Source organism: Chlorocebus sabaeus, chromosome 14 (genome assembly GCF_047675955.1).
Source record: "Chlorocebus sabaeus isolate Y175 chromosome 14, mChlSab1.0.hap1, whole genome shotgun sequence".
NCBI lineage: Eukaryota > Metazoa > Chordata > Mammalia > Primates > Cercopithecidae > Chlorocebus > Chlorocebus sabaeus.
This window is the reverse complement of record NC_132917.1, coordinates 11,235,089-11,256,879: the sequence shown is the minus strand read 5'-3', so window position 1 is coordinate 11,256,879 and position 21,791 is coordinate 11,235,089. Positions and strand designations below refer to the sequence as shown.

Here is a 21,791-nt window from a genome sequence, read left to right as displayed (position 1 = left end):
AAATATGAATGCAAAAAGGATACGAGGATGTCAATGGATCATTGTGACAGTGAGAAAATATGAATAATATCTAGCATTGATTGAGGGCCAGCACACATTCTAAGCACTTTATAACAAATATTGTGAGGACATCGAGACACAGAGGAGTTAGGTAACTTGTTCAGGGCCACACGGCAAGTGTGTGTTTGGGGCAGGATTTTGGCAATTATTCCTTAACCACTATGCTCTCATATAGAGAATAATTACAGTGTGGCACATCCAAACTGTGGAGTAGAGGACAGCAGGTAAGTGGAAGGAAGCAGATCTCTGCCTATAGACATGGACACGCCTCTAGGACATATTAGTAATGGAGGAAAAAACCAAGTTGCCAAACACCATAATATGGTGTAATTTCATGTCTGTAGGGAAAAGGTAACGTGTATCTATCATACATATGTATGAGGATGGCCAAAGGCCTTGAGTGATACAAGAATATATGTGGAAATAGAGTTGGAAGAGTAAATTTTAGATTATGTTCCATATATTTGTGGTTCGTTTGAACTTTTTTTTTTTTTTGAGACGGAGTTTCGCTCTGTCGCCCAGGCTGGAGTGCAGTGGCACGATCTCAGCTCACTGCAAGCTCCGCCTCCTGGGTTTACGCCATTCTCCTGCCTCAGCCTCCCAAGTAGCTGGGACTACACCTCGCCCGGCTAGTTTTTTGTATTTTTTAGTAGAGACGGGGTTTCACCCTGTTAGCCAGGATGGTCTCCGTCTCCTGACCTCGTGATCCGCCAGTCTCGGCCTCCCAAAGTGCTGGGATTACAGGCTTGAGCCAGCGCGCCCGGCCCTCGTTTGAACTTTTACAAGAATGCATTTGTGCATTACTTTTGAAAATAAGAATTGTTGTACTAACCTCCCCCCTACCCCATCCTGCAAAAAGGTTTAACTCATATCAACAGATTCGTTTTCTCTTCTTCCAGGTAGACAACGGGATAGGTCTTGGGTAGAAATCTTCTGTACCATGGCTTTTTCTGGTCTATATAAATACGTATATGTAGAAGATGCCTAGGATATATATCTTGTTGATCACTACTCTTAAGGTTTTCATGTCCAGTATTTGGACCATGGCTTCCTGTTATTCCACCAAGCTACATACAAATATACAACAGTCAAAATTAATTTGGAAACTGAGAACCACATAGTGTTTTGTTTTCTTTGGTTTTTTTGGGTTTCTTTTTGAGACAGAATCTCACTCTGTTGCCCAGGCTGGAGTGCAGTGGTGTGATCACAGCTCACTGCAGCCTTGGCCTCCTGGGCTCAACGGGAGGAGGCCTCCACCTCAGCCTCAGGGGTAGCTGGGACTACAGGCACACGCCACCACGCCCCGCTAGACAGAGTGCTCCTTTGCCTTGCATATTATTTTGTCATCAGGAAAATAATCCATAATCATAGATGATCTCATTATTTTGCTCCAGTGGGTAAGTGGGAGTGTCTAGCTCCGTCTGTTCTCCTGGCGGCCTCTGCGGAGGTCTGAATGAGTAGCTCGGTATAGACTTAAAGGACTCGCTGGTCGTGAAGTCAGTGTTACTATCTGAAAGGGAAAAGCTGTATTGGATGGATCATCGGGGCCTCTTCCTGCATTAGTCCAGCTAGGGGTGGTTTTAACTAACCTAAAACCAAAGAAGAGGCTCCAATTAATTCAATGGTTTGGATCAAAATGCAACTTTTACAAGGCTGGGGCTTCACCCTATCTTCGGGTTTCTCTCTGACATGCCAGGGAGACAGTTCTTAACATTCTTATTACTTAATGGATGTCGGATTGTTGCTTTTCGGAGTAATTTTTCCATTTTTTGAAATTTTAATTTGCTCTTAATCATCTTTACAGAAAAAAAAAATCCCATTTATTTAAGAACTGTATTCTCTGGTTCTTATAGCTGCTCATTTTACATAGTTCTAGTGTGTAAAACGATTTTTCTTGTTTCACTTATTTCTAATATACCTTCTCATGTACTTGCCAAAATTTCATGTTTGACACAGTCTGCATACCTGCCAGAGTTCTTGCTGTCAATGTGACGGCGCTTGTTTGTGTTACTCAGTTGTTGGACAACTGGGCCCATTCCCAGGTTTTGGTCATCACGATCATTGTGAATAGCCCTGCTGTTAACATCTTTCTGCAAGTTCTCCCCCTTCTTCGCCCTTTGGATCATTTCCTTGGAAATGTACTTCCTTAAATGGGTTTACTGGGTCAAAGGGGCTCTATGAATGGTTTTATAGCTCTTGGCACATATTTTTCGGATTGCGCCCTGGGCGGATCTGAGCGATGGCACCGACCGCCGAGAGGGCAGGAATGCGGAGGAACGGCCCCGATAACCACCCCTCTTCTGCCCCCCAAAAGGAGAAGACCCCGCGAAGGCCTGCGGCTGGAAAGCGTTTTTCTGGTGCTCTCCCGTTCTCTCGACGTGGTTAGTGTCTACGCCGGGCAGAAACGCTTTCAGGATCCCAGGCCCTCCTGCCCCAGAACTAGGATTCCACCCGCCTCCGCTCATTTGGAATCCCAGACACCCAGGGTCCCCTCTCAGGCTCGCCTCGAAACCCACGGCCCTGCGGCCCCTCGCGGGCGCCGAGCTCGGTCGCTATTATTTGGGCGCGGGTGAGGCGAGGCCCGCATCGCTAAGCGCTGACTCAGCTGGGGCCACGGCGGGGGGCGCGGCCGGACTCCCCCCAGCGCACGGCTGCGTCGGGCCCGACGTCGGGGGTTCAGCCTCTGGGCCACTGGGTCGTCCGCAGGGTTCGGCGGGAGGGGCAGGGGGAGCGGGGAAGGACCCGGCCCGGGTGCGTCTCCCCTCCCCCAGCAGACGCTCGACCGTGACCGCGCGCCCGGCCATTCGCCTCAGAGAACCCCGCCAGGGGGAGGAGGCGAGGGCGGGCGAGGAAGGGGCGCAGAGGAGAAAGCGGAGCGGGGCAGACGCAGGAAAGGAAAGAAAGGGAGGAAGCGCGGCGCACGGGGCGGGGCGGGGCGGGGCGCGCGCGGGGCGGGCGGGGGCGCGCGCCGGCGGCTGCGCGCGGAGGGGCTTGTGGGTAGCGGCGGCGCGCGGCCGAAGACGTGCGGCCGCGCGGGAGTGTTTGCGCCGGGAGCAGGCTGAGGGATTGCAAGGCAGCCGGCGGCGACTATGGCAGCGGGCCGGCGGCGGCCGTAGTGGCCCAGGCCTGGGCTTCAGCCTCCCGGGGCCCCAGAGGGCGGGGCGGTCCGGGCCGCGGCGGTGGCGGCGCCAATTCCCCGCTCCCGCCCGAGGACTCCTGCGGGCGCTCGCGGAGGACCAGCGGACTCGCGGCGCGAATTTGACTGAGGGGCGGGGACGCAGTCTGTTCCCCGGCGCTCCCGACAGGGCCGGGCCGGGCTGGGCCGGGCGGGCCCCTGGGAGCAGCCCCCGGGCGGGGGACCGTCGCGGAGACCCGAAGCCGGAGCTAGAGGCGGGCGGTGGGCCCAGGCGGAGTCCCGGCCGAAGCTGGTGGTGCGGGGGCGGTGCTAGGCCCCGAGGCTGCCGGACCTGAGCGCGAGGAGCCTGAGTGCGGGTCCGGCGGTGGCGGCATGAGCCGGCCCCCACCGACGGGGAAAATGCCCGGCGCCCCCGAAACCGTGCCGGGGGACGGGGCCGGCGCGAGCCGCCAGAGGAAGCTGGAGGCGCTGATCCGAGACCCTCGCTCCCCCATCAACGTGGAGAGCTTGCTGGTAGGTGGCCGGGGCCTGGGAGCTTGCTCGTTGCAGCTCACACCTCAGATCCCCTCTGCGCCCAGCCCTTCGTGCCCGTCCGCCCGTGGGGAGGGGAGGTCTTGCCCCACCCCGCCCTGCTTCCGGCAGCCGGGCCCGGAGACCAAACGCTTCTGCCCCCGAGTTCCAAGAGTAGTGACCCGCCTTTGATTCCTCCCTCTACCTCCTGCTGGAGCCCGTGTCATCCCCTGCTGCTCCTTTCTTGCAGCACTGGGAGGAACACCCCTCTTCTCCTTCCGCCTACCCACTCTGTTTGGGGAGGTGGGTGGAGGACTGGCCATCGTTCATACAGCAGGTTAGCCGATTTGAAAGTGTCATGCTACGTGGGGACTTGGTGCGAGCAAGGGAGAAAGAAACCTGATGCTCTCCCTGTTGCGAGTACTCCCTGGGATACATGACAAAGAGCTGCCCTCACTCTCTCCTTTTAGTCTGAAATCTTGGAACACATAGCTAACGTTTTGCTGTTTTCACTTGCGTTTGAGCATTCCATACTTGCCATTTAGTGCATTTTAATTGCTGTAAATTTAATTCCCTGAGATTATTGCGCCAGAGCCAAAAACTCAGTCTGAATTGTGGAGTGGAATAAATCTCTCCTCTTCATTGCGTCTCTTTCCTAAAACGACCTTTGAAATCCAAATTAATAGCACCGTAAAGGCTGCTAATTGGCTCTTGATTAAGAAAGGAGCATGTTTTACAAAATAGAAATGCACCGTAGAATGCTGGCTTATTTCTTATTTTTGTGAGGATAGATGATTGTATTTCGCAATTTGAGTAGTGTGCAGTGTGGATGCATTTATGGGAAAAGGGGGTGTGGACTTTTACCCTGGGGAGAAGAAAAGTGAAAACGATACTCTGCATATTAGATTGACTTTGGAAGACTAGAATTAGGGTGGGAGATCCTTAGATCCGTTAGACATTCTGTGTTGGAATGCAGATGTTTAGTTCTATTCCCTGCTGGGATAAACCTTACTGTATGATGAGAAAAACTGCCTCCTCCCTTTCCAGGGACGGACGGACTGACTTTTCGTCAGAGGCAGTTGGTTATCCTTTGAGGTTTCAGGCATCGTTTGCAGAGTGACTCAGTCCTGTTTAGTCAAAATGCAGGAGTTGACTTTAGCTATGTGTGTCTTTCTGCACAGTGCACAGAAAATAGTGAGTGATGTGCTATGTTGTGTCACATGTGTCTGATGTTTTACTGATTTTCGGGTTAATGTGTTGTTCCTGTGTTTTCATGGGAGCAGTCTTTGAAAGTCTTTAATTGGGAGTAAGATTGCTTGCATGGATGGCATAGCTTTTCCTAGGCTAAAGCGGAGACTCTGGGCTGCACTCCGAGCATTTTCACTTTGGTATTTTGCTAGCAAAACTTTGACCTAAGGCCAGAAAGTTTAGTTAAAAATAGTACAGCAAATCTCAAGTATTCATCAGGTTCATACCAAATCCTAGATGCAAACGTTTTGCAATTCACTTTGATATCTTAGATCTTTAATGATATTAATCATAATTATTAGAGTTATTCTGAGCTTGAATGTAAGGTAGCTTATACATGTAATATGCTCATGCATTTTGTTTTATTACTTTCCAAGTTATTAAAATGACGGCTATTTTTAAAAGTGAAACATTTTACATGCTCAGGACACAGTTCATTCATTTAATGCTTATTACAGCCAAAACACACTTTTATTAAGGTGACACATTACTGATCTGAGAATTGACATCAGATGCTGATGACTTGGCAGACTCTGTTATTGCTGTTTCTATTTGATTAAATATGCTTGAGGTACAGTAAACCTTTCCAAGCCAAAATGTGTCCCTTATTCCTTTGGAGCAAGATTCCTGGTGCTTCTGCTGCAAATTGATAAACTAAATTAAAAAAAAAATCATAAATTAATTTTAAATTACATGTATTTTATGAAATATTAGAACGGATTTTTTTGTGGTAGCGTATACAGAATTTACCATTTTTAACCATGTTTAAGGGTATAGCTTAGTGGCAGGCATTAAATACATCACATTGTTGTGCAACCATCACCACTATCCATCTCTGGAATCTTTTCAGCTCTCCAAACCGAAAACTGTAAATTAATGTCTAAAATAATGTTATAACAAATTATATTCTTGAAATACTGATGAAATAATGGCTGGTATCACTTTAAAGATCTGAAACCTTAGCATTTAGGTTGCTTTTCACAATTGGTCATTGTTTTACTGCACATGTCATTTATTTTTTGGCTTTGCCATAGGAAATACATATTTTGTCTTTAACAGAAAATTTAAAGGAATATAATTTAAAGCAAACACAGCTGCAACACTACATTCAGGAGCTCAGAAAGTACCATTAAAAATTTATACTCCTAAGATGACAAAAGAAGATGAAGTACACCAGAAATGATTGTATGATGCTTTCAGTAAGCTAGGCCTGGAAGGTAAACCTCTGTAGGAAACAAAGTTATATGAGGTAACATGTAAAGAGCTTAGCCTAGTGCTTGGTACATCACAGTGCTCATTAAATTTAGTTCACTTCTCCTGTGCACATTTAGCATGTTTTTAGTTAATTGCTTTAAATTTTCTTTTCAAAGGAAAATGGTTTTATTTGCATCTATTTCTTGCTACATAATTTTGAGTGAGTAGCATTATCATTTGCATTTGCTATCAGAAAAGTGCTGGCAATCATTAGGCATAGGTAGAGCTAGAGTCCAAAACTAAATCAGTGTAAAGATGACATCTTGTTTCTCTGCAAAGGCTCATTGCTTTATGTGGGTCCTTAAATTAATCTGAGAAGAATTTATCTGTTTTATGGTTGCAGATTGTGAGCTGCTTAGTATTACTTAGAAATAGAGTTTTGCTTCTCTACTGCCTCTTTTTTTTTTGGAGGCAGGTCTTCAGTAATACGCTTTCGTAGTGTTTGAAACCTTTGGGTAAATACCTGTGCTTTGTTGTCAAGACCAGCTTCTCATACTGCTTACCTATTATGGTAAAAAGAATTGTGTTTCAGGCTTTGCTGAAGAGATGTTTTTCTAAAGGTCTGTGCTTTTTGAGTTTTGATTTATTTTGCTCTTTCAAAGGTAAACAGTCACAATAACCTGTAGGACTCATGCTTGGGTAAACTCTTACTTAAGACTTGTGTGGATGGGCAAAGGTGATTAAAAATTTGTTTACAATTTTCAGTGGCATAGAACATAAAATAATTTGATTGATTTCATTATCCTTGTAAACTATCTGACAATATTTCTTATCTCAGTGCTTAGACTCATCATGCTGCTGGTTATTTGCCTAATTAAAATAAAATTGTATGTATAATTTTCCCATCATGTAATAAGTAAGAACATTATAGAGATACAATAAAAAATGAAATAGAATAAAAATTAAAGATCGTTTTATACATTTTTTTCTTTATGAAGAGCTTGGCATTTACAGTGTAAATGTGACTAGTTTACTTTAAAACTTTCATGTTGATAGGAAATCTTTAAAGAAAATGAGTTAGGGAGGTTTTAAACAAAAGGTGATGTATGGAACTTACTGTTGATGTGAAGCAAGTGCAGGTCTGCAATCCCTTATCCACAATTTTGGTATATAAAAAACCCTAAAAACCAAGTTTTTGGTAAAATGTATTTGATGATAACATCTGACCTAATCTGACATTAGAATATTTGTGGTCTAGTTACTCCTCTTGATGTAAATAATAATGCCTTTTGCTGGAAGAATATTAATGTATTTGATTTCAGGGTGCTGCCCAGATTTTCAAGAGCGTTTTAGGGAATGCACAGTATATGTACTGTGTACCATTCTAAAATCCAAGAAATTCTGAATTGGGAAACATTGTGGTCCCAGGGTAAGGCCGATGTAGACTAAGTAAGGAAATAAGGACTTACATACACTTCAGTAGTTGTAAATAAATAGTGGATAATTATCTTGAAATCTAACTTTTTTGTTTTTTATTTCCAGAGTCTTGATCAGATAGCCCTCTCTTTCCCATTTTGAATTCTAAAAATATAGTATGCAAATATAATTTATGAAGCATAAAAACATATTTGTGAAATCACCACACAAGTTAATAAGTGGAACACTAGCCTGTAGAAGTTACCTGTGTGCTGTTGCTGCTGCTGGATTCAATCTTCCTGCATCCTCTCTCATCTGCTACCCTGAACATTTTATTGTTCCTTTGCTTCATTTCATAGATTACTACAGTTGTGTATATCTCTAAACAGTATTATGTAGTTTTACTTGTTTTAACTTTATAAAATGTCAGCGTTTTTATGTATTCTTTTATAACTTGCTTTGTTTACTGGAAATGGTGTTTCTAAGATTCGCTAACATTGTGGTTTATTCATATTCCCTGCTACGATAATCAGTTTAGTTCCAATCTACTTAAAGGATATTTACAGTTTTCTTTCTTTCTTTTTTTTTTCTATTATGGAAAGTGTTGCTAGGAGCATTTCTGGAGCTCATGTGAAGAATTCCTATAGATTAGGGTATATATCTGGGAGTGGAATTGCTGGATTTTAAGATACACTATGTTCAACTTAATGTAATGGATAGAGTTTAAAATTTTCTCCATCATGTTATTATAGAAAATTTCAAAGTATAGTAAGGGTGAAAGAACCGACAATGAACATCCGTATATTCACCGCATAATTAATATTTTGCTATATTTGCTGTATTTTCTTTATCTGTCCATTCCTTTATCCATCTATCAATACATCTTTTATTTTTGATTCACTTGAAGTAAATTGGAGATATTAGTATACTTTGCCTTCAGACACTTCAGTATGTATTTCAGAAGAGTGAAATTTGATTTGTTTAGATTTTTTAAAGATTAAATTTGCATGCAATGAAATGCACAGATCTTAAATGTACCACTGGTGAGTTTTGACAAATGCACACACCTATGTAATGCAAATTCTTGTAAAAATACAGACCATTATTACCAACTCAAATCTCCTTCACACCTTTTCAGCTAATTACACACATCATTTTCTTCTCTTAGAGACATTCTTCTGTTTTTTTTTTTTTTTTTTTTTTTTACAGTAAAGATTACTTTGATTTCTTCTAAACTTCATAAAAATGGAATCATATAGTATATACTTTTCTGTGTCTGGCTTCTTTAACGCAGCATTGTTTCTGAGAGTTATCTGTGTTATTTTGTGTGTCAGCAATTTGTTCCTTTTTCTTGTTGCTGAATTGTCTTCTGTTTTATGTATAAACCACAGTTGGCTTGGATATCGTGTTGATGCATACCTGGACTAGTTTTCAGTTTTTTGTCTTCAGAACGTACAGTGGTCCCTTGGTCTTCTCTGGGGATTGGTTCCAGGATACTTGCCTCACAGTCTGCCTACATACCAAAATTCGACGATGCACAGTCCTTTTTATAAAATGGCATTAGTATTTGCATGTAATCTATGCATATCCTCCATATACTTTGTCATCTCTCGATTACTTATAATGCCAATACGATACTGTATTGTTTTTTAGTCTGTATTTTTTAATTTTTATTTTTTTCCAAATGTTTTTGATCCACAGTTGGTTGGATTCATGGATACAGAGTGCTGAGTGTATTATGTATTTTGACTTGATTTTTTTAAAATATGGAGACAAGATCTTGCTCTCTTGCTGAGGCTGGGATACAGTGGTGCAGTCATAGCTCACTGTAACCTTCAACTCCTGGTCTCAATAATTCTTCCAACTTAGCCCCTCTAGTAGGGACTACAGGTGTGTGCCACTGTGATTGGCTAATTTTTATTTTATTTTATTTTTTTTGCAGAAATGAGGTCTTGCTGTGTTGTCCAGGCTGGTCTCAAACTCCTGGCCTCAAGTGATCCTCCAGCCTTATCCTCTGAAAGCGTTGCATTAGAGGCCTGAGCCACTGCACCCAACCTACTTTGGCTCTTAATACAGTTGCTATGAATGTTTTCATTTCTTTTGGGTAAATTAAATACCTTGTAGTGGAATTGCTAAGTCACAGGGCAGATATGTGTTTACTGTTTAAGAAACTGCCGGCTAGGCACGGTGGCTCACACCTGTAATCTCAGCACTTTGGGAGGCCGAGGTGGGTGGATCATTTGAGGTCAGGAGTTTGAGACCAGCCTGACCAACATGGTGAAACCCTATTTCTATTAAAAATAATAAAAAAAAGATTAGCCGGCTGTGGTGGGACAAACCTGTGATCTCAGCTACTTGGGAGCCTGAGGCAGGAGAATCACCTGAACCCAGGAGGTGAAGGTTGCAGTGAGCTGAGATCAGGTCATTGCACTCCAGCCTGGGCAACAAGAGTGAGACTCTGTCTAAAAAAAAAAAAAAGAAACTGCCAGATCTTTTTATGAAGTAGTTATACCATTTTACACTCCCACCAACAATATATGAGAGTTCCAGTTGCTCCACATCTTCCCCGACACTGCTCTTTAAAATGTGATTTTGATTTGCATGATTTGCATTTCCCTCATGACTAATGATGTACTTTTTCTTGCACTTACTGGCCGTTTATATGTTTTCCTTTGTGAATTATCTGTTCAAAGCAACATATCTCCATTTTCGCCCATTTAAAAACATCGCGTTATTTATTTGTATTTATTATTGAATGGTATTAAGTTCTTTTGTATATAGAGAGAACACTCTTTGTCAAATGTATGTTTTGTGAGTGTTTTTTTCCTAGCTTATGTTGTATCTCTGTCTCTCTCTCTCTCTCTCTCTCTCTTTTGAGGTAGAGTCTCGCTGTGTTGCCCAGGCTGGAGTGCAGTGGCGCAGTCTTGGCTCACTGTAACCTCTGCCGCATGTGTTTAATCGATTCTCCCTCCTGTGCCTCCTGAGTAATTGGGATTACAGGCATGCACCACCACGCCCGGCTAATTATTGTATTTTTAGTGGAGACGGGGTTTTACCATGTTGGCCAGGCTGGTCTCCAACTCCTGACCTCAAGTCATCTGCCCGCCTTGGCCTCCCAAAGTGCTGGGATTACAGACACGAGCCACTATACCTGGCCCCATATCTCTTTTTTTTTTTTTTTTTTTTGAGATGGAGTCTCACTCTGTCACCCAAGCTGGAGTGCAGTGGCCAGATCTCAGCTCACTGCCATATCTTTTTTTTTAATCAAAATTTGTAATGGCTATTGCCTTTCTGCCCAAGTAATTGTTGCCATCCCCATGTCATGAAGATATTCACCTTTGCTTTCTTCCAAAAGCTTTATGGTTGACTTTTACATTTAGGTCTAGGATACATTTTAAGCTAAATTTAATGTGTGGTGTGAGTTAGGGGTTGAAGTTAATTTTTCTTTCCCACATAATTATCCAGTTATCTAGACTATCCAGCACCATTTTAAAAAAATTTAAGTTTTCTCATTGGGTTGCTTTGGCACCTTTGTTAAAAGTCAGTTTACTGACTGTTGGGACTTTTAAATTTGCTTTTCTACCACCTTAGTAGCTACAGCAGGTCGTCAGTCCTGGTTCTGTTATTTAACCCACGCTCATTTCAAAGTCATTTCTTGGCTAGGCACAGTGGTTCATGCCTATAATACCAGTGCTTTGGGAGGCTGAGTTGGGAGGATTGCTTGAGGCTAGAAGTTTGAGACCAGCTTGGGCAACACAGTGAGATTTCTTGCCTCTACAGAAATAAAAAAAATTAGCCAGGCATGGTGGCACAAACTTGTGATCCTAGCTGCTCGGGAGGCTGAGGCAGGAGGGTGGCTTGAGTCCAGGAGTTTGAGACTGAGTGAGCTGTAATGGTGCTGCTGCATTTCAGTCTGGGTGATAGAGTGAGACCCTGTCTCTGGAAAAAATGCCATTTCTTTTTAGTTTTATCTGTACCTGAGGGAAATGACAACCAACTATGGCTGAGAGGGAAACATAGATTTTATTTTTTGAAGTGAAGCAAGATTTGTCATTTTTTAAATTATAAAAATAGTATGCTGTTATTGGAGAAAATTTAGGGAGCATAGAAGGGTATAAATGCTAATGACACTTATCTACAATCTCCTTCCTTAGAGATAATCACTGTTTAACATTTTGGTGTATATGTCTTAAATTATATATATATATTAAAAATTACACTAGTCATGTATTTCATCTTTTTTAATATTTAATGAATAGTATGAGTTTTATGTAGTTACAATTATCAATCTTTTCACTGTAAAGTGATTCTGGCTTAGTGGTCATGTTTAGGAAATTCTCTTTTACCAGGATTATATCATCATATACCTGACTTTTTGTTCTCACATGGCTTTATTTTTATTGATATTTCATTTGGAATTCTGATGGAAAGTATGAAGTAGGAGTTCAAATATTATATCAGGAGATAGAGATTTGTCTAGGTGTATTAGATTTTCCAAAATATTAATTGGGAGTTTCTGTTTACAGAAATTGTTAGTTCGTTCAACAACTATTTACAGAATAGGAAAATATAAAAGACCCATGTCCTAAAACAGCTCATATTCTGTGCATTAAATAAAAATAAACTCAAAAGCCACGCCCGGCTAATTTTTTTGTATTTTTAGTCGAGATGGATTGCGCTGTGTTAGCCAGTTTGGTCTCGATCTCCTGACCTTGTGATCCACCTGCCTTGGCCTCCCAAAGTGCTGGGATTACAGACGTGAGCCACCGCGCCTGGCCCTAGCCTCTTTTTTTAAATAACAGAAGTGATAACCTATAGAAATATCTCTACTTGAAGAGATATTAATTAAAATACTTCTCAGATAAACATTTTGTATGTGTTCCTGTCACTTAGTTCTTATCTATCCATGGGAAAGAAGGTAAGTAAACATCTATATATTCAGGGAGGATGGGTTTAGAAGTAGAATTAATTTGGAGGTCATGTAGGAAAAGCAAATTGTGATTTGGATATTTTCCGGATTGTGGTGAAACAGTTTGTCTTGGAAAGAATTTAAGTGAATTTTATTCAGTATTTTAGGTGAAGTAAAGATACCTCATGGGGGCTGAACAGCTTTTTATCATTTATATGTGTCATTTTTTCCCCCTTCTCCTTAACTTTTTTCTGGTTAAACACATTTACTTCTTTTTATGTACCTAGTTATGCCTGTGTTGGAATTGCACTTTATGAGTAGGGCAGATGAAATGCTGGTGGTGCGTTCACAAGGTAAAATCCTTTAAAATAGCATATTGGCTGTTATTAATAGTAAGGCAATATTTTTCAACAATATTAAAAACTAAGTTAAAGGGCATGAGATTTTTTTGAGAGGAATCAAGTGTGTCATTGCAAGTCACAATGACTTGAGAATTTTTCAGATATTAAGCATTTTGGTTTCTGACATGTTGATTTGACTTTAAACTGTTTCGTGTTTGTAGTATTTCTTTTTTTTCCCTAATACATGCAGGTGGTTTTTTGTGTGTGTTCTCTGGACCATATTTAAAACAGTTATAGAAAGAACAGAATTTAGAGTCGTGATAGTTTTTCTTCTACATCTACTACTGGTATTCATTTAGCAGACAAAGGAGAGTGATACATAGTATCTTGGTTGTAATAAGCCTTTCATATTGGTTGAACAAATAAATACAGCCTGCAGATGTAGTGCAATTGACAAAATGTGTTTCAGTCTCTTATTTGCTCTTAGAATCAGCTCTGAAATAAAAGTCTGGTGATTGAGAATGAGCAGGTATTGAATATATAGAGTCGGGGGTCATTGTTTACTACCATTACTAGTTCTTTTTATTTTCAACTGTTTTATTGAGGTATAATTTATACACCATAAATTTCTTCCATTTTAAGTGTACAATATGATTTTTAGTAAATTTACAAAGTTGTGTAACCATCATCACAATTCATTTTCATCACCCCCCACAAATTCCCTTGATCCTATTTGCAGTCAGTCCTGAATCCCAACCCCAGCCAACCACTGATCTGCTTTCTGACTATAACTTTGTCTGTTCTGTAAATTCCATATAAGTGGAATCATAAAATATGCAGTGATTTCCACCTGGCTTCTTTTACCTAACGTAATGTTTTTGACGTTCATCTATGTTGCAGCATGAATACTATGTTCTTTTTAATTGATTCCATAGTTACGGATATACCACATTTTGTTTATGAATTCACCATATGTGAGGGTATATGTTTTCATTTCTCTTGGATAGATTCCAAGGAGTGGGACTGCAGGGTCATATGGTAAATTTATGCTTAACTTTTGAGAGATTGCAGACTGTTTTCCGAAGTAGCCCTACCAATTTACATTTTCACCAGAAATGTATGAGGGTTCCAGTTTCTCCATATTATCACGAAACACTTGGTAGTGTGTGTCATTGTAATTATAGCCATTGTAGTGCATTTTACCAGTGACAAATGATGTTGGCCACTGTTTTATGTGCGTGTTTTGCTTGTTCTTTTGATTTTTGCTAATGTGTCATGAGTGTGGCCTAATTTGAATCATTATATTTAAGTTGTTTTTGTTTTTATGCTAGGAAATAACATGGTAATCAACTGGTGAAGGAGCTTTATTTTGTATACCACAGGCCAATTCCAGTGTTGGGAATTCCAAAAATAGAATACAAATGCAGATCAGAACCCTCTGAATGTGGAATTAGCTTGCTGATAAGTGTTTACACCTGAAAGGCCTAGTTAATACTAAGCATTTTTTTTTAAACCTTGTTATGATACCTTTTGCTTCCAAGGAATGAATGAGTCTTGCTGATCTGTATAGGCACTCTTTTATTTTTTTAATTAAAAAAAGTTTTTTTTTAAAGAGGTGGGGTCTCACTTTGTTGTCCATGCTGGAGTGCAGTGTGATCATAGCTCACTGCAACCTAGAACTCCTGGACTCAAGCAGTCCTTCTACCTCAGCCTCCCAAGTACCTGGGACTACAGGCACATGCCACTGCACCTGGCTAATGGGTAGGCCCTAATAATGGCAGTGGAGTCTACTAGTTGGGTTGTTTCTGTTTTGTTGTTGTTGTTGTTGTTGAGACAGAGTCGCACTGTCACCTGGGCTGGAGTGCAGCAGTGCAATCTTGGCTCACTGCAACTTCCGCCTCCCAGGTTCACATGAGTCTCCTGCCTCAGCCTCCCGAGTAGCTGGAATTATAGGTGCCTGCCACCAGGCCTGGCTAATTTTTTGTATTTTTAGCAGAGAAAGAGTTTCACTGTGTTGGCCAGGCTGGTCTCGAACTCCTGACCTTGTGATCCACCTGCTTTGGCCTCCCAAAGTGCTGGGATTACAGGCGTGAGCCACCGTGCCCAGCCAGTTGGGTTATTTCTAAGCTACAGATGTTAAGGGCTTCCGACGTGCACATGGCTTTTACATGTTTGTTTTTTTTTCCCATTCTGCTCTGTATTCATCTTCCCTCTTTTTGATTGTTTTGAGCATGTTAGGTGTAAGCTTATAAACTTACTCCCTTTTGTTGACCCAAATTTTATCTTACACTTCTCTGTTAAAACAGTTACCAGTATTACTTTAATAACTTGATTCATATAGAGGATGGGTAGCTGTTGGTGTTTTAAGCACTATTGCACTTAGCTTTTGGCTTGTTTTTGAGTATTTATTTTAATTTGCCTTACGGATACAAAGGTTGCCTGTTCTTGTTCACAGGTGGCATTGGATGTTGACTTGGATATGTGCAAATTTTTGCATCGTATCCAACATACTGCGTTCTTTTCAGGTGTTAAAAGTAGCCTTATTTGTGCATTCTGTATCAGTGTGTGATTCTGCTCTTTTGCCTTGTATTTAGGTGTGACTCCTCTAGAAGTCATACTCAGAATATGCTTATTGAAATTAAAGTTTTCTTTTTAATTTCAGGTTAGATAAATTATTTTTGAGTTTTTATTGAAGATAACTACATGCGAGACCTTTTTCTTTTTTTTTGAGCAGTGAAGGAAACTTAGAAAATATTATTTCTTCTTCTCCTCCTTCTCCCTCCTCCTCCCTTCCCTCCCTCCTCCTCCCTCCTCTTCCTCCCTCCTCCTCCCTCCTCCTCCTCCTCCCGGTCCTCCCTCCTCCTGGTCCTCCCTCCTTCTCACTCCTCCTCTTCCACCTCCTTCCCCTTCCCCCTTCTCCATTTTTTGAAACTTTTTTGAGATGCAGTCTCTGTCACCCAGGCTAGTGGTGAGATAGTGGCTCACTGCAACCTCCGCCTCTCAGGTTCTTAAAAGTTTTTGGTTTTAAAACAAAAAGGAAAAGAAAGTGTGTTAGCACAGTTGTCATGAACTTTGATGCCTACAAGATCTAGTGAAAAATGTGTTTTTTTATGTTGAAATCCCTGTAAAAGTATTTCATGTATTAAATATGAAAATATTAGTATGATTTTGAAAAATGTATCACCTTTTTCAGATAACTTTGTTGCTTTAGAGTTATAGTTTGTGGGATTTTTATCTCATGGCTAACAAAACTACATGCCCTGTGGCCAAGGCACAGTTAAATAATGTGAGGCTCTAGATATAATAGAGTGACATATAATAAAAGTATCTTTAAAGTCCTAAAGATTTATGGCAGTTTATCTTTTGAAATGTATCTATTGTTTTCAAATAATTGCTGAATAGAAAGATAATTAGAAATGTGAAATCTGAAACTAGGTGATGCTTCTTTCACTGACTGAATATATTTCTGCAGTTATCTTTAGAAGTGTGTTGTGGATGATTTAGAAACATTTTTATTGGGAGTATTCTTCCAGTTAGAAACATTTTACAATCTGGTGATGAGAATTCCTAATTCCATAATACCTCAGTGTTGTACAAGATGCTCCGGCATTTCTAAATATTTGAAAAAAATGCAAATAAATTGAGACTTCATGAGTCAGTTATGACATGTTCATGCTAAAAATATTCTCAGGCATTATTTCTTGCTGTAGCTTAAACGGAATATGCAACTCATGGTTGCAACATATAAACTTACAATATGGATAATGTTTATGTTGTTATATTCACATTAAAGAAGAATTTAATCACAAAAGCTAGAGAACATTTAAAGAATTAGTCACAAAAACAAGAAAACTCACCTAAAGGATTTTGCTGATAGTTTTGAAAAACAATTGCTGCTGTAAGCAATTTTTTTTTTTGTTAAAAAGGGTAGGCTGTAAAGTTATAAATTTTGAATGCTGGAAACAGATTGTTTTCCATATTTAAGACATTTCCATAATAGGAGAGCAGCAGATGATACAAATAAAACTAAATTTAGAATTAATAAAAGGAAACTCTAGTACAAAATTGGCTTGTAAAATTTTCTTCTGAGGGAAGTCATAAAATGTAACAGTGAATAAATTTTTAAGAAGTTACTTTTGTTTTTGGAGATGGGATTGTTAAAAGCTTTTAGTATAGGGAAGTTTTGTCTTTCGGAATGATATAATGTCAATATTTGGCATAGTGTTTTAATGTGCTTTCCCCCTCTTTTAAACAGAATTATTCAGTTTGACTCTAGTTACAACAGATCTGTGAAATAAAAGTTTGAAAATCTGAACAATACCTTATTTCAAATGATTTTCTATTAATAAAATTCCACTAAAGTACATAAAGAGGATCCCTGTTTGATCTCATTAACAAATGAGAAGATTAAAATGAATTTTTTTCTTATGAGTTCCCCCCACCCAAGGTAGTGAAGATGGGCAAAAAATGAAGGAAAATGACTTGAATTTTTAATTTCAAGTGTATTTTTAAAAGAGTAGTATAGTGGAAGGAACATTGGATTTGGAGTCAGAAAAGCTAAGTGTTAAAAGCTGGTGTTAATGAGATGTTCTACTGATTATCTTCTCGATTGTGAGTAATTTATAGGACTATCTGCCTTCAAGGAGTTGTGAAGAATACAGTGAGAAGCTGACTACATGTGCTAGTGTTCTGTAAACTGTACAGAACTTTAGTTTTTTTTACAGACAGTTGAAGCCTATGTTGTATGTGTCTATCAGCCTATGTTGTATGTGTCTATCAGTGTTTTCCAAAAGATATGTGCACACCAAATCAGCCCCCTTGTATTAGCCTGTTTCCCCCTCCACCCCCCGCAAAATGCGGCATATTATTTGGCACATATTAGCTTCACTAAGTGTTAAATAAATGACTGAAAATTGTTGGTATTTTTGTGTTCTTAATTCAGGGAGTGTAATTAGTCGCATTGGGATTTTGGATGGATCTTTACAGTCTAAGAGAATAGTAAGACAAAGTCTTGGTGGGGTTTATGGCTCATAGATGATGGACTTTGGGGGTAGAAGTTTCTTATCAGAGATGTGGAAGGAAAGGGAGTGAGCAGGATGAGGGATAGAGGCAGTCTTCTTTTCATTGATAATCTGAATATACCATGTTCTCCTATACTCTTTGCCCTTGTATGTACCTCGATTGCTCTGTCTCCTTCTCTGCTTTATCAGCTTACCACAAAAAACAAAAACAAAATAAATAAAACAAACTTCATTTTTTAAATTACAAAAGTAACATATGCCCCTTTAAAAACGGACAATTGGCTGGGCTTGGTGGCTCGCACCTCTAATCCCAGCACTTTGGGAGGCCAAGGTGGGTGGATAGCTTGAGCCCAGGAGTTTGAGACCAGCCTGGGCAACACAGTGAAACCCTGTCTCTACAAAAAATGCAAAAATTAGCCAAGTGTGGTGGTGTGCCCCTGTAGTCCCAGCTTCTTGGGAGTCTGAGGTGGAAGGATTGCTTGAGCCGGGGAGGTGTAGGTTGCAGTGAGCTGAGATTATACCATTGCACTCTAGCCTGAGTGACAGAGTGAGACTCTGTTTTAAAAAAAAAAAAAAAAAAGGAAAGTTATAGAAATAAAGCTAAAATATAAATTATCTTCTTAGCTCTCTCTCCTTGATCTCAGTCTCCTGAGGCAACCACTTTATACATCAGTGTATCACTTGTCCTTTTTCTGTGCATCTAATATAATGTCATATCATTTTCCTTTTTTAATGCATATAAAACCATGTGACTACTTGTAGTTTTTTAAAAGCCACAATGCAGTTCTGCAGTATCTACTGTTCTGTATCTCCTTTCTTTGTTTAGTTTGAAGACCTTCCAATCAGAATTTATAATTCACCTAGTTATTTTTAAGTGCTGTGGAGTATTCCATTATCTGCATTTGCCATAGTTTATTTTACTGTGTCAGTGTTGATAGACATTTATGTTGTTTTTTCTTTCTGTTATAAACATTGCTGCAGTGAACGTATAAATATTTTTATGCACATATGTGAATATTTCTACAGATTTTAAGAAACAGAATTGTTAAAGGGTATACACACATTTTAAAATCCCCGAATAATCTCAGTTATCTTTTTAAAAGGCTTTAGCAAATTGAACTCTCCCAGTATTGATGAGAATACACATAGTTCCGTATCTTTGGTAGGCTGAATGTTATTAGCCTTTTACATTATTTGTCAATCTGATAGGTCTTTAAAAAGCCAGTGTCTCCCTTTGTTTTTATATGTATTTTAATATTTTACTACAGACGAGATTGAGTACCTGTTAGTCTTTCCCGGGTTTTAATTCTTCTTTAAGACTCACCTTAAATTTATTTTCCCTGTGAGGTCTTCTTTCATTTCCTGCTCGCTCCTTCTCCCAACCCCAGGCAACTTCCTTCTTCCATTTGGTCACATAATGCTTTGCACATGCCTCTGTTGTAAGCAATTATAATCATATTGTATTATGATTATTCATTTTTTCCTCTTTCTTACCAGGCCATGGAACTCCTCAAGGGTTGTGACTATGTGATATTTATCTTTATGTCTCTTCTCAGTATCTAGCACTGGGCCTATAGCACTTGGTATGTGTTAAGGAAGCTTTATTGAAAGGTTAATCTCATTCCCAATTAATAATCTGCTTGTAAGGTTTGCTGCCCCTTTTTTGTTTTGGGGGTGGTGGCTGTTAATGGTAATGGTTCTAATTCAACCCCTTCATTTTATAAACTAGATCTAAAGAGAAAAGACAGAGGAATGTCTTCTTTGGGTAATGAGTTGCTTTTATTTCTTTATCATGCCCTATTAGGTGTTATGAGACATAGCGAGACTCTGAACTAGAAGTTACTCATGGTCAAGGACAAATGTTCATTTTTACAATGTGAGATAGATGGTGAGCTTCTCTCAGTTCTTCTGGGCCAAGGCTGACCACTGGAACTTTTGCCTGATTGTCTTAGCTTGTAGTCTTAAGCTAACACAAGGCATCCAGTTCATTTGGCTCCTTCCAGATGGGTTTGAGTCTTCTCACACACTAGAAATAGACTCCCTTTCTAATTGCATTTCTTCAAGGCACTAGCTGATTTCTGAGAGGCCTGATGTCATCTTTCCCAGAGAACTCTTGGAACCTGTTCCCTGGGCCACCTTCCCATGAAGCGGACCTATCAAATCTCATTTCATTGTTGCCTTTTCCTGCCCAAGATAGATGTATAAGCCCTAATACACCTGTCTTCTCATTCTTGTTCCCCCACCTGTTTTTCCCCTTTTTTCACACGTTTCTCTCTCTTTTGTTCTAAGGTTAACATATTCACTTGCATCTTCAAATTCTTTACCAAATGTTTCTTTTATCTTTTCCTTAGGTATAGATACTCTACTACTTTTGAGGAAAAGCTCTCTGTAGTGGAGCTTGTACCTTCCTGTAGTCCTTAAACCTCTCAGCATAGGAAAGGATGGGAGTGGGTTTCCTTCTCACTTTGCCACCACAGTATCTACAAAACCTCCCTGTTAAAATTCCTGTTGTTAAGTCTGATGTAGTTAGAGTGTATGTCCTCTATCTTTCCTCATGGCTCACAATCTTTCCCCACAAGGCTTTGCCACCATTTATGGTGAATTTAGAGTTTATGTGAACAGAGGGCCCAGGACTCTGGCATTTTAGTTTCCTAATTTCATCATCTCCAGTTGTCTTTCTTTTCACTTCATTCATTCACTTAATCCCATGGAGCTACTCTGGACCTCACCATTACCTGAAAATCGACTTTACCTTTGAGGTCTTAAATTTAAAACGCTGTCCTGGCTCAGACTCTAAACTTTCAAGATCTGTAGTTCCTTGACATCTCTAAATGGTTCCTTTACCAGCAGGCAGGAACCCATTTTCCATCACTTTAAACTTCTTGCCAGAATCCTCAGTGTCCTTGTCCTCATGAATTTTCATTGTATGTATCTGACAAAACCTAGGTTCTGGATCAGTTTGTCTCTCTGGGCAACAAAAAAAGCATTTGTTGAGCAATGATGGATAAAAATCAAACACAATTACCCAGATTAGTGGTACTGCGAATTCATGGTCTCTAGTCCCTGACAGAGCTATCAGGGCTGCATTGCAATTCTTTTATTCTCTATAGGGGCTATTTTAATCATTCTTTTCTTTCTTTAAACTTAAGAAATAAAGTATCCTCCCCAGATGGTCTTCCCACTTCATGGGAAAATAGGACCCATGCAAAGGAGACCCCTTATATTTCCTATTACTTGACTCACCAGTTTATCTCCTCTGTAGCATTTGTTCTTCCTTTCATTCTGTTTCAGTGGATGAGATGTTCCTCATGCTGCCTCAGGCTGATTCTCCAACTGTGCTCTGGGTCTCATTCTTTTCTTCCTGCTGATTAACTCTATGTCTTTAATCTCTCTCTTAATTCTGATTATTTCCCATCTCACTAATAAACATGTTCATAAAACAAATAACCAAAATACCCCTAGACATAAGGCTCATTTCTTACTGCATGATATGGTCAGAAAATAAAAAACAAAACAAAACAAAAACGAAACCTCAGTTCTTTCTAGCTTCTGCCTCCTCCTCTCACCAGCAAAACAAAGCCCCAAGCTTCTGTACTTCTCTGTTGTCTCATATTCTGTTCACTTCTCCATACACTATAATGTCTTCTTTCATCATTCACTAAAACTGCTCGCTCCAAGATTATCTGGACTTGTTGCTGTTAAAACCATCATCTTATAGAATGTTCAAAAGTACTTGACACTTGTCAAATTGCTGTCTTCTGTTGGCTTCTGTGACAGTACACAAAGCCTCTAGCTGTTTCTCCTCAGACTCCTTTGCTGCCTCCTTTTCTTCTGCCAAATGGAAATGTTCCTTACTTTTTTATTTTTTAAATGCATTTGCCATCTTGGTTTTGTATCTTTTCCAGGACTTTATCATTTGTATGTTGATGCCTTCCATTTTATCCATCTGAGAGCTT

At 40.1% G+C, this 21,791-nt stretch overlaps 1 protein-coding gene across 1 annotated transcript in view; it reads left to right on the top strand.

The window, feature by feature from the left end:
- Nucleotides 1-3,058: 3,058 nt before the first annotated feature.
- The window catches only part of ROCK2 (Rho associated coiled-coil containing protein kinase 2), a 164,217-nt gene continuing 145,484 nt past the window's right edge, over nt 3,059-21,791 (top strand). Inside the window, exon 1 of the mRNA XM_038006572.2 lies at nt 3,059-3,709. Within this exon, the coding sequence (XP_037862500.1) occupies nt 3,569-3,709 (141 nt within the window). The 5' untranslated portion in view covers nt 3,059-3,568. The remainder of the gene's footprint in view (nt 3,710-21,791) is intronic.